The 16,904-nt window shown below is 34.2% G+C and overlaps 1 protein-coding gene across 2 annotated transcripts; it reads right to left on the reverse strand.

The window, feature by feature from the left end:
* Positions 1-2,225: 2,225 nt before the first annotated feature.
* On the reverse strand, positions 2,226-8,498 carry LOC114166055 (uncharacterized). 2 transcript variants are annotated; one of them, XM_028050707.2, is made up of 5 exons: positions 8,127-8,494; positions 6,921-7,081; positions 6,411-6,447; positions 5,725-5,827; positions 2,226-2,572 (listed from the first exon to the last, which is right to left on the reverse strand). In XM_028050707.2, exons 1-5 carry the CDS (start codon positions 8,406-8,408, stop codon positions 2,466-2,468), a joined length of 690 nt encoding a protein of 229 aa, XP_027906508.1. In that variant the 5' UTR covers positions 8,409-8,494; the 3' UTR covers positions 2,226-2,465. The 2 variants fall into 2 exon arrangements, with proteins under 2 accessions (XP_027906508.1, XP_085523799.1); XM_085667673.1 differs by lacking the exon at positions 2,226-2,572 and adding an exon at positions 3,638-3,785 and having other exon boundaries at positions 8,127-8,498.
* Positions 8,499-16,904: the final 8,406 nt, after the last annotated feature.

Below are 16,904 nucleotides of genomic sequence, written 5' to 3' on the forward strand. Positions count from 1 at the left end.
ATTTTTTTTATGTATCAAACGCTAGCAGATATTAAAGTCGAAACATGTTAGATAGGATGAACAATTCAAATGATAGCATGGAATATATTTAATACTTAAAAAATTTAACATAATTAGGTTAAAAGGATTATATCAATTCATTTTTTAAATTTAGTGACAAAAAAAATATTAAAACTTTTGATGTGTTAAACACATTTTTTAGCATGTATTAAAGTTGAAATGTGTTAGACAATGTAAACAATTCAAATGATAGCATGAAACACATTTGACACTTTAAAAAAGTTTAACATAATTAAATTAAAAGAATTACATTCATTATTTTTTAAATTTTAGGACAAAAATATATTAAAATTTTAGACAGATGAATTCTAATTTTGTATTAAAACTTTGATGCTAAAAACATATTGAAATCCAAGATAAATATATAACAGTTTTAAAAGTATGAAATACATAAAATACATTAAAATTAAAAAAATTATTTATATATATATATATATATATATATTATATAAAAGAAGAAAAAAAATTGGAGGGGATATGACCCGTATCATTGTCTAAGGTCCGCCATTGGTTGCAATTTTATTATTCAGAAAATTCATCCTCCAAAGTTTAAAGATCCTAGGAGTTTTACCATATCTTGCACCGTCGTCGGAGAACATGAGAAAATTTCTCATCAACTTGAGAGCTGGTATTAGTTTGATGCCACTTTCTATACTAAAAAAATCGGTGAACTTGATATCAAGCCAATAAGACTGATGCTGCATTTAGCATACCCTTATGGAATCGTTGAATATATACTTATAAAGGTGGACAAATTCACTTTTTCAATGAATTTTTGTCATTCTTAATGTAGAGGAAAATACTGATATTCCTTTTATCCTAGGACTAACAACTTTATGTCTAATGGTTGATATTTTTCCTAACTTTCTTATCATTTAACTAAGCTATTCTAAGAAAAATTTATTCAAACAAACCTATTCTTGGTTTATTCATATAATATAGTGTAATGATATATTTTATAAATAAACTATTATTCTTCTACAAACTTTATGTTTCTAGTTTTTTTCTTTTCATATTTTACCATCAAATCTTTATTCCTGTGTATCTTACTACTATTTCGTTAGATTTCAAAGAGAATGATAACGTGCAAAAAATGTTTAAAAACTAAAACTAAAACAATATCATTTATCACTATTTTTTCTATAAACGTCATCATTTTGACTTTACATTGTTTTTCCTACTATGTTTTTATATGTCCTTACTTAATTAGACTTTTAATATGTGAAAATTAAACAAATAGATTATAAAATTTGTGAAAAAAATAATCTTAAAGTAATGATAATTGAGTGATAAGATCATTAAACCTATGATGATCCTGTTTGTTTGCATTTTTTCTTTTAAAAAATTTGTTTAACAAAATAAACAACTTTTTTTTTCTAGATTATATGTTCCGAAAATTTTCCAAAATAAGTTTTCTAAAATTTCTTTAAAAATATTCTTAGAATAAAATTTTTGAGACGCATGAAATGCATTCTAAAAAAAAAACTCTGAAATAAGATTTCTGGAATAAATTTTCCAAAATACATATATTACCTTCCAAAACAAATTTTTGGAATGTGAAATACATTCTGGAAAGACTTTTTCGAAATAAGCTTTTTTTAAGCATTTTTTCAGATTTTTTTCTTCCTCTACAACAGCAAAGATGATGATTCTCCCTCCCTTCTTCTGCAACAGCAACAATGATGGACGTGACAGCGGTGACTATGGAAGCGTAGTGTGGTGCAATGATAAAGGGTAATTTAGTCTTTCTCTATTAGTGTGAGGGTGCAAGAAGCAATAGCCTTTTATGCGTTTGTATAGTTTTCAACTAAACCCTAGTGTGACCCAATCCATGATCACTCTTGTCAATTGAGTAGGAACTCCAACACTCAATTTTATGGTGAAATTAAAATTGTACAACAACAACAGAAGAAAAAAATGAAAATCAGAGAAAAAATATTGTATACATTGTTATCAGTTGTATGAATGATACAACTCTTGTTATCACTTACTTAAAAAAAGATGCATTAACGAAATTATAAAATTTAAGGTGCAGACTAAACCATACAAAGTAAATAATCACCAACATCACCAGGAAGAGGATTGTGAAGTATGCACATTTTATCAATTAAGCCAACAGAGGCGTGCAAAAAGAAAATATATACAGATTAAATGAGTTTATCAGATAAAAAATTTCATCAGGTTCATTTCATGCTACTTCCAATTTTCTATAACCTTCTTAGAGTCAAAACTTTGAGACAGAGAAGAGCAGGGTAAATGTCAGTGCATTAATACATGAGCTTTAAACCAAAAAAATCCGTTTTCCTAACTGTAAACACTTCCTGGAACTAGTTATATTAGCAGCATCATATATAGCATTGAGTTAGTGGGAGAAAAACTACACTATCCCTTACAATATTGTTCTTTCAATGCCTTTCTGTTTGGCTAAAATATCGATCGGTATCTAGCGGTTGGTTCCAACGGTTAGAATCATGAGAGTCAGGAACAGATCCTCCATGCATGGGTGCAAATGCTGCCATGAAGTAGATAGTGATAAATGGTAAGTGAATTTTTTATATATAAAGAGAAAAAGTACTGACAAAATTGAATCTAACAACCAACAGAACAAAATTTGCAACTTAAGCAGAAGATAGTTTGCTTCATTTCTAGCGATAGTTAAATACGTGATTTGAAAGAATAATTTCTTCGTTACCAATTGCTAGATTTAAATTTTGATGACTGAGGATTTACAGCATCTACCAGGGTGAAATAGGTTTGTAAAACATACTGACATCACTGCTATGTACAAACATAAGAATCTATTAGATAGTGGTATTCACTTAAATTGCTCCTCCAGTACAAAATTTGAAGCACAGATGATATGATTGTTTCAGAAAAAGAATTCTATAGCAAACTATTTTTGGCCTCTAAAATGCTATTGAAAATTAGAATATCAAGAAAGACAGATTTAAGCATATTCATAGAGATGATTTTTTCTCATATTGACCAGCTTCTCTTAAATTAAAAATAAAGGCTACACTGGTGAGCATCAACCAAGGAACTGGGACCTTAATGTGCTACTAGGACTTGGTAGACCAATGACAAGGACAAGTACTAAGAAAGCAAATAAATCCACATTGGTTCAAATTCACATATAGAAGAATTGAAGTCCAAATTGGTCAACTACTTAATTAAACTTGAGGAATAAAGATGATGGATGGACTGATTTGAAAGACAGCCCATTTTCTATTTTTCCTTTGAAATTTTGTATGTTATTATTTCATGACTTTTGGTATGTTTTGGGTCAGTTTTTGTTTTACAGGCTTCATGAGCCATTATAATAGTTAGTGGGGTTTTATTCTAGTGGATAATTAATTCCCACTAAATTAAATATCCAATAGGAACTAATTCCCACTATCCACCAGAATAAAAGCCCCACTGAACACTATTACATAGGAATAAATTAAAAAAACTGACCCAAAACTCATCAAGATCCATATGAAACTATTATACTGGAATAAATAAAAATGCAAAGCAAAAATAGAAAATGGGTCTTGTCTTGTAAATCAGTCCACCCATCATCTTTATTCCTCAAATTGAATTAAGTAGTTGACCAATTTGGGCTTCAATTCTTCCATATGTGAATTTGAACCAATTCGAGCTTCATTGGCTTTCTTAGCGCTTGCCTTTGTCATTGGTCCACAAAGTCCTTGTTGTACTTCAAAGTCCGTGTTCCTTGGTTGATCCTCATCAGGAGAACAAAACACAACCAACTATCAGAACTATCAGACAAAAAGCCTAACCTTGTGTTTGGATGAAGCATTTCAACAATGCTTAGAAATTAAAATGCTTTGTATTTGAATTGTTTGTAATTAAATTCCATTCATTTTTTAAATAACTTTTTTGGATAAGGAAATTAAAATACCTGACATTTCAATTGAATTTATTGTGAGATAAAATTTAATTTTAACAATATTTATTTTACGCTTAATTATATTTTGTGTTCATGATAAATTTGGAAACATGCTCGACAACCCAGATGGGTCGGACATACCCAACTACGCAATCGGATTGGTTAGACCTGACGACCCACCCGAGCTAGATCGACTGGGAAGCCAAGATAGGCTGGGTGGCCCGATGATCTAGAGGCCTGACGGCCCATACTGCACGATTGTGCCGTCAAGTTCGTCAATATGGCCCGGTCCAACCCCGTCTAGGTCATTGGCCCAATGCTCCAGACGGGTCTGAAAACCCGAACGGGCCGGACGATTAAGACGGGTCCGACGACCTGGACGAGTTCGAAGACATGGACGGGCCCAACGAGCTGGACGAGCCCAACAATCCTGACGGGGCCGAATACCCGGACAGGTTCGACGACCCGAACGAGCCCGTACACCCAGACGGGCCCAAAGACCTGGACAGGTCCGACGACTAGGATGGGCCCGAGGACCTGGACGGGCCCGACAACTCAGATGGGCCCAACGACTTGGACACGTCCGACGACCTAGACGGGCCCGACAACTCGTACGGGTCCATTCAAACCGTTAGGTCCGTCCGGGTCGTCGGGACCGTCCGGATAGTCTGGCCCGTACGATTCGTCGGGCCCGTTTGGATCGTCAGGACCGTTCGGGTCATCGGGCTCGTTCGGGTCATCGGGCCTGTCCGCATTGTCCCGCACTTCCGGGTCGTCGGGCCCAATGATTTGGAAGGACTAGTTTGGGTTGTCGGGTCCGTCCAGGTCGTCGGGCTCATTCGGGTTGTCTGGCCCGTCTAGGTTAAGCCTGTCCGGGTCATCGGGGCCATCCGGGTTGTCGGGCTCGCCCGGGTCGTCGGGCTCGTTCGGGTCATCGGGCCTATCCGCATTGTCCCGCACTTCCGGGTCGTCGGGCCCAATGATTTGGAAGGACTAGTTTGGGTTGTCGGGTCCGTCCAGGTCGTCGGGCTCGTTCGGGTTGTCTGGCCCGTCTAGGTTAAGCCTGTCCGGTTGATCGGGCCCGTCTGGATCGTCGGGCCCATCCGGGTTGTCGGGCACGTTCGGGTCGTTGGGTACGTCCGAGTCGTCGTGCCCGTCCAGATCGTCTAGAATGTGAGGTTGAGTGAGAAGAATTTTAAATTCCACCTATTTTGAGAGTATTTGAATTTCTACTAATTTAGCTAATTAAAATCCTTCAAAAAAATGCTTGCATTTGAAATGCTTTTTAATTTCTCTATCCAAACAAAGCATTTCATGACAAAGAAATCTAAATTCTTCAAAAAAATGAATTGCTTCATTAAAATACTCTATCCAAACACACTCTAAAGTTCAATTTACAGGCTGGTAAACAGGAGCCGAATTGTTTATGAGACACTTCTGTCTTCCACTAGATTCCGTTTAGGATTGGCACTAACTTGATTTATGGTTCATTTAGCAAAACATTCCCATTAAACTCAACCCACTGACTGAGCTAGCTGAATAACTCACATGCAGAGTATACTCAGATCACTGGCTAGTTAGTCTTTCAGCATGCTCAACATTAAAAAATCCGGAAATAGAATGGTTCTGCACCACGATGAGGTAAAAGATACCAGTGCTACTGTATAATGCGTTTGCCATTTTAAAGAATTTCACAAAAATATTTCATTGAGAAAAGTTATATACTGGGATTACTAGACTTTAGAATGGGGTGCAAACATCTACAAACTAACCTTTTTCTCTCATTCTTCTCTCTCGGTCATACTCAAATTTATCCCGAAGAACGCTAACTTTCTCCAAGTTATCAGGTTGTCTGTTTCTTCCAAAAGCCTGGTCCTGAGTTAGAATCCAATCATCAGAGAGATAGTATCATAAAAGTATACTAAACAACATTTCAGTCTTAATGATTACACCCATCTCAAACAAATAGATCTAATATGCGGAGATTGTGTTAGAGTCAACTAAAAATAAAGTGAAAATCAAACGATGCAGAAGATAATTACTGTGCCTTAATATCATTGGGGAATTTGTCCCAGTTAACACAAAAAAAGATGGCCTGTGTATCATTCCTTAAAAACTGGATACCCTTACCAACAAGAACAAATTTATAATTTATATCATTCTTTTCCCATGTTGGATGATGTTAAATCAGATCCCTCGACTCTCATGCAGGCTTCTTGAGTTGAAATTTCAACAGTCAAAGCATAATAACAGGCAAAACTTCAATATGGGGGAAAGGTTTTTTTATTTATTTTATTTTATTTATTTTTTATGTAATACAAAATGGCAACATGCAATTTATTTCTGATGGCACTTTATTCTGCATAGCTCACTAATGGAACAACATCCTTAGAATCAAAGATATATACAAAAGCAAGACAAAAAGGCCAACTTCTATACTATATTTAAATCATTGTACCTTACTATACTCCATCTGAGGCTGAGGTCTTCTACTCCTGAAATGCCATATAGCAGAAAACACCAATATTAGACACCATCCCCCCCATTAATGACTGAAGAACTTTGAACCATTAATCTGATCAACCATATAAAATTATGTAATACTGTTAAATCAAAATTTCAGTGTAAAGATTGTTACATGATAACCAACTACGAAAGAGTGGCCACCACAGAGTTTTGAAACAGAAAATTCAGAACTGTCTAGGTGCTATTATTATATTTCCTAAAATAGGATTCTAGTCTTGTATATAGGAATTGTATTCTCAGAATAATATATTGAACAATTCTACCCTAAATTATGAGAAGAACCATAATAGTATAACTAACACAAAATAGACTCTTCAGAATCTTCAAAGAATAATTGTTTCAATAAAACTCAGCAAGATGACCAGTTCAGTCCTCAAATTCATGCATGAGACAGTACAAGAAAAATATCATTTTCCCAAGACAATAGCAGTCATAGGCAAACCTGTATGGGGAGAAATCCCTATCATCATCTTCAGCAGACTCATAGTTCGCATGATCCTGAGCAAGCTTTTTGGAGTAACCCTCATCCCAATAAAGCCTCTCCCAATTTTCTCTAAGTTCATTATACAGTTCCATGTACCTTTTACACCAAGGATCATGCTCCTTTCAATACAACGCAAGCATGTTAGACAACAATCATGATTTTGAATTTTACATTTCTTATTCATAAAAAATCACAAACTGACAACAACTACCAAGTCAACAATGCAACATAATTATAATATCCATCACATTTTCACTCACATTAAGCAAGGCAATAACCATGTAATGCAACTACTTATTATAAAAATTCAAACTGAAAAACAAAAAAATACAAATGGGATAACAATGTCTGAGGTTTAAATACGTTGACGGTCTATGAAAATATCACCAATATCTTGTTTTAATCCCTACAAAAAAATTATTCATTTTCAGTCACTACATTTAACAAAATGAAATGATTTTTTTTTTTTTTATTTCATTACACAAGTTTTTAATCCTTCATAAGGAAACTAAGGGTTTATTTGATTCATTTCTCACATGTTGATTTTAAAAACAACTTTTCCAATATAATGTCACACAACTTAGCAATCAATCTCTCATCCAAAATCTGTTAAGCTTTGCACATTGCTTCCAAAAGAACAAAAACAAGTGTTCAGAAAAATAAAATAATAGAATCAGCTAAGAAATATTCTCTCACTTTTGGTCTAATTTCATCGAATTCAACCTCTCCCTCGATTCCACTCCTACTTTGTGTCTCGCACCACCCTCCACTAACTATCTAGCAACTTGTTTAGTAGCATTTGAAAAGCTACAAAACAGTTTCCGTAAGTAAAATTCAAATACATTCTAAACCTACATTTTAAAACAACACTGACTTGGGCTGAAACATCAAGGCTTCTGAAGTCTCCACAACCACAATATCTGTTCACAATGACAAAATTGCGACCAGAACTGAGACTATTATTTAAAACCTTGAGTGTAAGAACTAAAAATCTTGTAAAGACAAAAAAGTAGCAAAACCTTGGTCTTAATCTCTACATGGATTAACACACTCTGCCTACATCCTAATGCTGTACACTTCTTCTCAACAAAACTATTTTATCCTAAACAAAATATAATTAGAAAATAAATAACAGAAAATCGAGAGAAAGAGTAAAGGACTAACGGATTCCTTAAGAACGAGGCGTGTTCGGCGCATGAATTGTTCTCTAAGCTGCTTGCGGCGCTTGTTGGGGATGTTTTCTCGGGGGATCACGAAGCGCTCACGTAGCGGCACGTGATCGCCGATCTCGTGCATTTCGCCGTCCACCGCCCACCACTCCGACCGCTCCTCCGTCTTCCTCAGCGCCACCGGCGGCGACTTTGGCCGCGTTCGGGCGTACCGGAGCTGCCCGAGAAACGGCGTCGTCAGGGGCCGAAGCTGAAACCGTTTCGCGACAGAGAGCATCGAAACAAAAAAAAACAAAAAGGTTTATCAGTGGTTGGTTTATCAGTGGTTTTCTTGCTAGTGTTGTTGTTTTTAGTTCGGTTCAATGCAGAAGTGCTACATAGGTGGTTCTTATCACTTTTGCATAATTGTTGGTTAAATTACTTCTATAATACCAATATTTATGTAATTTATTTAATTTGATTTTATATTTTGTAAATTAATATCGATTTTATTCGTTCTAGTCACTTGAAAGTTGGAATAGACAACTATGGATTAAATTAATATTAATTTAAAATGGAAGAATTTAATTAGAACTTTAAATAATATATTGAGTTAAATAAATTATATAAATCAATATTTCTGGTGGAGTTGATTCAAAGTAATATTTTTTTTTTCTCAATTCAATCTCTATTTTATTTAAAATGATTTAATGTGATATTTTTATTAAGTTATTGTTAACATTGTTTGAAAGATGATCACGTATTACTTTTTTGTTTTTTTTTTCTCTTCTCCCTCAAGACTTATGGCATTTGAGAACCTCTTTCCTGTTAGAATTGTGCAGTAAAATGATTTGTGTGTGGTAAAATATTAAGAAGAGGGTGAATTTGATTCTTAATAAAATTTGTGCTTTAAAATTCTTTTCCTTTTAATGTCAAAGTTCAATTAATTTTTTTTCTTTATTTGAATAACCACAATAAAATAAAGAAGGTAGGAAAGAGAAAATTGCACAAAGGTATTTATACAGGTTTAGATCAAAAGACCTATGTCCAGTTGTTAATCTTTCAAAATCGAGATTTACTCAATCACTAAAATAAATCACAGATAAGAAAGTTTAAGGTTTAGAAAACACCTATCTTGCAGCCACAAGAGATGGAAACACCTCCCTTGAAATTCACAAGGGATGAACACCTCCTTTGAGTCCCACAAAGGATGAAGACACCTTTCTTAAATCACATAACAGATGAAGAAACATCTTCCTTAAATCACACAAGGAATGAACACCTCCTTTGAGCCACACAAAGGATGGACGACTTCATCTAGCAACAACAACAACACTTAATCACTCAAGATCCCACTTGATGACATTTATCGTTCTACCCACACTAGGTTTTCAAAGCCTTCCACAAAGAATTCTCAAGTACTCAGACTTCTCCAACTTCTAGTTCTCTTGTACTCAGACTTCTCTAACTTCTGTGTTTTGTAAAATGAACTCTCACCTTCATTTATAGAAGCCACTTTTGAAATTAGGTTAAGAATATTAAAAGTCAAGTCACAATTGCCAGAGATAATCGATTATCACTTATGATAATCGATTATTCCATAGCAGTTTCTAGTTTCTGAAAAACATTGATTTGTGCTGATAATCGATTATTCTAGAGGCCTTTTTAAAAATTAAAAAACTAGTTATGTGATAATTGATTATCATAGTGTTTTACTGCTTGGGTTCTGCCTTTTGACTCTTGACCTACTATTTTAATTATTTTAAATATCATACATATATTACAAGACTTAAACAACTAAACTCTTAAGTCTTAAATGTATCTCTTGAATTCAAGCTCCACGCATTCTTGAAGTCTTTAGGATTTCTCAATGAATCATCATTAAGTCTTCTACATTTCTCCATAAGTCATCATCATCATAAAAAACTCTTTATTAACTCTTTATTGAATCAAGATGTTCATCTTCTTCTTTTGTCAACAATTTCTTCCTTTTTTATTTTTGTGATGATCAAAATTTGTTGAAGACTTATGATATGTCATGTTCTCAATATACAACTTAAGAGAAAAGAGTAGTTAATCCAAGACCTCAAAGAGGTACAAGTTATCACAATATATCAACACAAATATATCTCCTCCTTTTTTATCATGATAAAAAAATGAATTCTTTAGACAACTTCTCCTAAATTAGATAACTTTTAAAATAGAACTCCTTTTCAATTAAGACTTGCATATCTCTCCCCCTTTTTATGGTAAAAAAAATAGTTTAAGAGATAAACTCCCCCTACATATAATATTCTCCTTTTTGATAAAAAACAAACCTTTCAAGAATAAATACCCCCTCTAAATCAAGAGTGATTCTAAAGATTAAAGAAAGAAAAAAGGTTTAAAGAGGGCAAGTTTATATTAACAAAATGAGCTCCAACATACTAATTTGCATTTATGAAGTACCAACTTGTTGCTCATGGTCTAAATTTTCGAAAAGCTCACTCAAACGGTAAAAAAAATGAAAATATGCGTCCTACTTTGCAAGATAATCGATTATCATCTCAAAATAATCAATTATTGTTTCATACTCAAGAACATAAATTTCTAGATTTGTTGATAATCGATTATCACCTGAGATAATCGATTATCTCAATAGAGTTTTTCAGAAAACACTAAAATGAATGATTTTTACCACATTGGACATATCTAATATTCCCAAACTCTCTAAGATCATAGAACTTACCAAGATACCAAAAAAATGTTCTTGGTTTTGAAATTAACATGCAAAATTGAAAAATTTTGGTCCCCAAAAACTTATCTGGGTCCTTTGAGGTTAAAGACAAGTTACTCTATAATAGGAATCCAAACATATCTTCCATTAGCAACATCAAAATATTTAATTCTACATTTGTTAGAAATATGTCCATTTTGCACACAATAGAAACATGTTACACTATTTATATTCCTAGAATGAGTTGTTCCTTTCTCTAACCATACCCTATGGGTTCTTTTATTTTTATTCTTGGGAGCTCACTTACTTTTGTAAAAATCCTTTCTCTTAAACATTGAGTTTTCAAAAATTTTATTATTTGTTGCATCTTCAAGTTGTTTTTCAAGAATGTTAATATCAAACATATAAATTTTGCAAGATACACATTTAACATTTGTAGTCTCCTTATTTTCTAAAATTAAAATTTTATTTTTCAAATTTTTTTCTTCTTCAAGAGATTTTTCGAACTTACTGTGTAAATCTTTAAAATCACATTTTAATTGTTTATGAGCAACATCTAATTTACTAGATTTATGAAGTAGTTATTGAAATACATCATATAGTTCATCATATTCATCATTGTAGCTAGAAACACTTACTTAGCTCCCAGATGATTCTTTGTGGCCCATTAAGCAAAGATTTGCTTCTTTATCTTAGTCGCTTAAGCTTGATGAAGAACTTTATGAAGAGCTTGATTCATTCCCCCATTTCTTTTTCTTGAAGAACTTTTTGCCCTTCTTTTCTTCACTCTTCTTAGCATTTGGGTAGTCTGCTTTGACATGTCCTAAATGTAACATCCCATCAGGATATTACTGATTTAAATAAATAAAACAATTAAAAACATAAAGTTTCCGCTTTTATGAATAAACCTCATTTCCCAAAAACGCGAGAAATTTAAACTTTCATAAATATATATAATAGGAACAAAGTTCAGGAATACCAAAATGTCATAATCCAAGATAAACGTTTCAAATGGGATTACATTTTTACTTCCAAAAGTAGAAATTATGAATAATATAAAACACCCTGGATATCCCCTCTCCATGGCTAAGCGTCACCGGCTCCACCTGCATCAACATCCTCTGCTCACATGTACCGCGTACACGATCATCGCCAAACACAAGCAGATAGGGTGAGCTTATGAAATAAACATACATCATAACAATAATCAAATAACCAATCATACAGCTGTAAATTCTACCAAGAACCAATATACCAACTCTTACTCAATTCTCTAACGTTTGGCCACAACCAGACCTTTAGTGTTCTACCGCTTCTGGTGATTACGTCAAGATAATTTGCTGCCAAACCTATCAGCCACAACCGACAGAGCACGTGCGGGAACCAATGCAACGGATCATACACCGTAACGCCAGGTGGAGTTCCCAATTACAAACATAGTCCGTAATGTCCCAAGACTACCAAATTCGTCAGCCGATAACTGAGGAGGGCAAGCTATCTGGACCCATCCGTACTGGCCACAACCAGCACACTCACACCGGCAACACTCGCCAACCTGAGGTCAACTCAAGGGTCCCTCGTGTTCATCTGCCATCCCGAGCTCAACTCGAGGGATGCCATTCCGAGCTCAACTCGAGGAATGTACGTGCTTATCCCCTATCCCGAGCTCAACTCAAGGGATACGTTCCGAGCTCTACTCAAGGAACCTAGCAATCTTACCTTTGAAGCATCTCCAAAAGCCTTGTAGATCACGCCTAAAAAGTCCAACAATAGGACTTACAGCAGCCAAATCGCCTAGCAGGGGACACGTACCGCTAGGCACCAGCAACTTCCCCAAACCGCCTGACGGGGGACACGTACCGCCAAGCGCCCAACGCCTGTGAACCACCATTAAGATTTCCTAAACACATTATCGACAACGTATTTAGAATCCCACACCACAAATCTGATACGACATTACCAGTTTTACCTAAAGCATAACCTTGCACTTCTCTTTGGGTTAGGCTAAAAGCCTTAGTTCAACATCCCAGCCATCTCACTTAAACTATACTCTCTAGCCTAAGAGACTCTTAGTACAACAGTAACAGCAAGCACACGAAGTCTCGCCTGAGCGAGCCCTTGGGCGAAAACACCTTTCACTCATAGTTAAGATACCTCGCCTAGGCGGCGAACCCCCACAACGTACCCTATCAGTCCTCGATCTCTCGCTATGGCGAGAGGCTCTCGCCTGGGCGAGACTCACTTTCGCTCAGAACAGTTAATCCCGCTTGCGCGAGACATACAACCAACCCATTCATCACACCCACGGGTTCTCGCTTAGGCAAGACCTACTCGCCTAAGCGAGATGGTATGTTGCCTAAAACCAAGTTACTCTGCCTGAGCGAGATGCTCGAGCAATAACACGATTTGAGTATTTGTTACTCTCGCCTAGGCTCGCCTGAGCGAGAGTTGCAGACCCAAGCTCTATAACGCAACAGACAGCAACCAAAAACAAGCATCAAATCGCATACCCACTACATCAATCAATTGGAAGCACTGTATCAAATATTAGAGCATGAATTTGACAAAGTATGCATCCCACAACCCGAGTTTGCACAGTAACAACATAATCAACATGGAATCCCATTCATATACGTGTAATTAGGTAAGGGTCTCAATTAACAGCACCAAACTACACAAACCCCCAATTTCATGTCATATTCAACACGAAATTCATCACATAAATTCAGTACACTCAGCAAATATGACCAACATCATACAAATTCGGTACAACTCCCTTAACCTGGTTTTCCTTCGCTTAAAGCTTGATGGTTAGAATTTCTCCCTATGCCAATCGTCTCCTTAGCCTTCTCACAATTCAGTCCCAAAAGTCCCACTCAAACCTCACAAGCTCTCAGATTTTCGTGCTCTTTCTCTGGTGTATTTTCCAGCTTGCCAAACCTTAACTATTAACCTAATTTTGCCTTTTAAAGTGTACCTAAAGCTAGGTGATTAATCCCAAAACGAAAATAGCATTGAATAGGATATAATGTCCAATTAATCTCACTTACGGCCTTTCCAGTCTCCTTTGGCTGCCCACTCACTTAGGGTTTGCTCTACCCCTTCATATTCAAGCCCAAAGCCAAAACTAACAAAAATAAAGTTTAATTCGAGTTCTCCAAGGTTTGAACCCACCCCCTTGCCAAATGCCAAATCAATGTTAAACCACCAAGCCAATTCATATTTCTTGTTAACAATCATCATCCAATTAACATATTATTTCACAGCATGATTATCATATATTAAAATAATAATGAATAATAACACAAAATGGCATTACATAGGACTCAAACCCAAGTTTTCTCACACAACCAAAGTACTCTCAACCACATGAGCTAGCACTTTTCCACGTCATACTCTTCATAATTTAATGTCATAATTAATTCTCCCATCCGCATTTATTAATTAATTATTTATTTAATTAATTAAATTCCACGGGTCTTACACCAAATCTCCACAACCATAACAATGGAATTTTGAAGAAGAACCTTGATTCTTCTTTTTATGCTTTTTATGTTGTCATTTGCTCTTCATAAACTTTGTAAATTTCATCATTAAGTCCATGTCCTCAAAGTCATAGTCATCATCTTCTTCTTGATTTTTCCTTTGAAAATTTCATATTTAAAGGTCATATTCTTTTTTTTCCTTACGTCCTTTTCTTCATTTAGTCTCCCGAATTCTAACTCATGCTCTCTCAACTTCCCAAAGAGAGCAACCATTGACATATTCACAAGATTTTGCGACTCCATTATTGTGATGACCTTTGGTTGCCAAGACCTATTCAAAGATTTCAATATTTTTATATGAAGTTCATCAATATCAAAATCTTTACCTAAACTGGAGAGATGATTGGCTATGAGTGAAACGATTTTGCATATCATATATTGTTTCTCCTTGTAGCATCTGAAACATCTCGTATAACATCCAAAAATAATAATAATAATAAAAGAAATTTTGAAATGAAATAAAAGACACTACAACTTATATTTAAAAAGACTTACTCAACTACTTATAAATTCCTGTGACATCAATTTCTCATTAGTAATGATTGATTAGACGATGTTGGTAAGTGTAGTGAACAAGAACTGTACACAATAAATAGAAGTCTACGACATGCACTGTATGGGTAAATTTGTTACTAAAATGTTGATTTACGTTTCTGTCGTTGAGAAGATTGTTTTCTTTATTTTCCATTTTTTTTAATGTATGTAACCAAAGTTTCTTTGTCAATTAACAAATCATAGGTTTCTGAAAATAAAAATCTAATGTTAAAGTTATGCAATAATTAGGATATAACAACCGATGGATTCAATATGTTAAAATATCAAAATATACTTTCAACGTGTAAAATTATTTCATTTTTCAATGATAGATTTTTGTAAAGACATTAAGAAAAATCTTATTTTTTTTTTAATTTTTATCAACTAGAAATAAAACTAAATTATAATATATATATATATATATATATATATATATATATATATATATATATAATAAAATATATAAGTTAAGTTTATGTAAATATGTATATATATTTATATAAAATGTTTATTAATTACGGATAAACTTGTATATATGTATATAATAATAGGTAAACTGACATATTGATATATAATGAAAAAAAAGAGAAAAAGAGAAAAATCCTCACCATAATTTTCTACTCCATGCTCCACGTAATTGAATTAGATAAAATGATAATAAATGTCATTTGAGCTTTAATGCAATTACCGGTTAGAAAAGAAAAAAAAAATGGAGAGCTTAATCCATAAGAAACAAAACTAACGAGAGAAATTTAAAGAAGACAAAATGAACAATGTTTTCTAACCGAATGAATTGAATGTAATGATTATACATGTAGTATAAATGGGGGTGGTGAATGTGAAAGGAAAACAGAGACAATAAGATAAAAAAAAAAGGTTAAATTACTCTTTTGGTCTCTCTATTTATCATGAAATTTCATTATGGTCTTCAAGTTTTTCGTTGTCTCAATTTGATCATCATTTTCTTAAAAATGACTCAATTTGATCCTCACCGTTAACTTTGACCAAACGTTGTTAAAGTCAACACCACGTGTCAATTTCTGGTTTTTTTAATTTTTGACACGTGTCACTTCACAGTTGAGTCACATGTCAAAGTGACTCAATTTGGTCCCTATATTTGTTTTTAGTTTCAATTTAGTCCCAATTTTTGTAAAAATGAAGCAATATTGTCTTTCCTTAAATTGTTACTAAATTTACTTTTTTATAAATTTTATGGTGATATTGTTACTAAAATTAATGTTTTTATTAAATATTTCTATAAATATTTTAAATTAACTTTAAGTTCTACACAAAACATTAGACTTTGATTTTGTTTTGAACTTGAAATTTAGTTCCTAAACTTATGTGTGACAAGTTATTTGATTTTTAATTTTTACTAGGTTTGTATAATATGATACACTTGTATGAACTTAAGGAGAAAACGTGAATTGAAGAGGAATGAATAAGTCTTGTTATTCAAAATGAGCAGTAGCAGGTGGCTTTTATAGCCTTTTACACGTAATGAAGCAAAACAGAAAAGCCACATATCATGGCACGTATACACGGAAAATAAAAACTGACCCTGAAGAATCGGGTTTATTAAGAACGTGAATAACAAAATAACAAATAATAACTAATTGACTATCAATCCCTCCCTTAAGCTAATGCATCTGATTTGGCATTGAGCTTAAACTTCAGCCACGTTAATTCTCCGAGCATTCTACGGAATTTCACAAATTTCTCCAATTTGAGAGGCTTTGTCATTATGTCAACAATCTGTTCTTCAGAGCTACAAAACCTCAGTTTCACAATTCCATCATTTACCAAGTCCCTGAGAAAATGAAATCTTACTCCAATATGCTTGCATCGTCCATGGAAAACAAAATTTTTGGACAACTGAATTGTAGAGTTGTTGTCACAATGAATCTCCGAACTTCCTCTTTATGCAGCTCCAAGTTGTTCCAAGATTCTCCGAAGCCAAACACAATGACAAGCACAAAGTGCAGCAGCAATATATTCA

Source organism: Vigna unguiculata, chromosome 10, assembly GCF_037176805.1.
Source record: "Vigna unguiculata cultivar grain cowpea cultivar isolate G323 ecotype 2 chromosome 10, ASM3717680v1, whole genome shotgun sequence".
Taxonomy (NCBI): domain Eukaryota; kingdom Viridiplantae; phylum Streptophyta; class Magnoliopsida; order Fabales; family Fabaceae; genus Vigna; species Vigna unguiculata.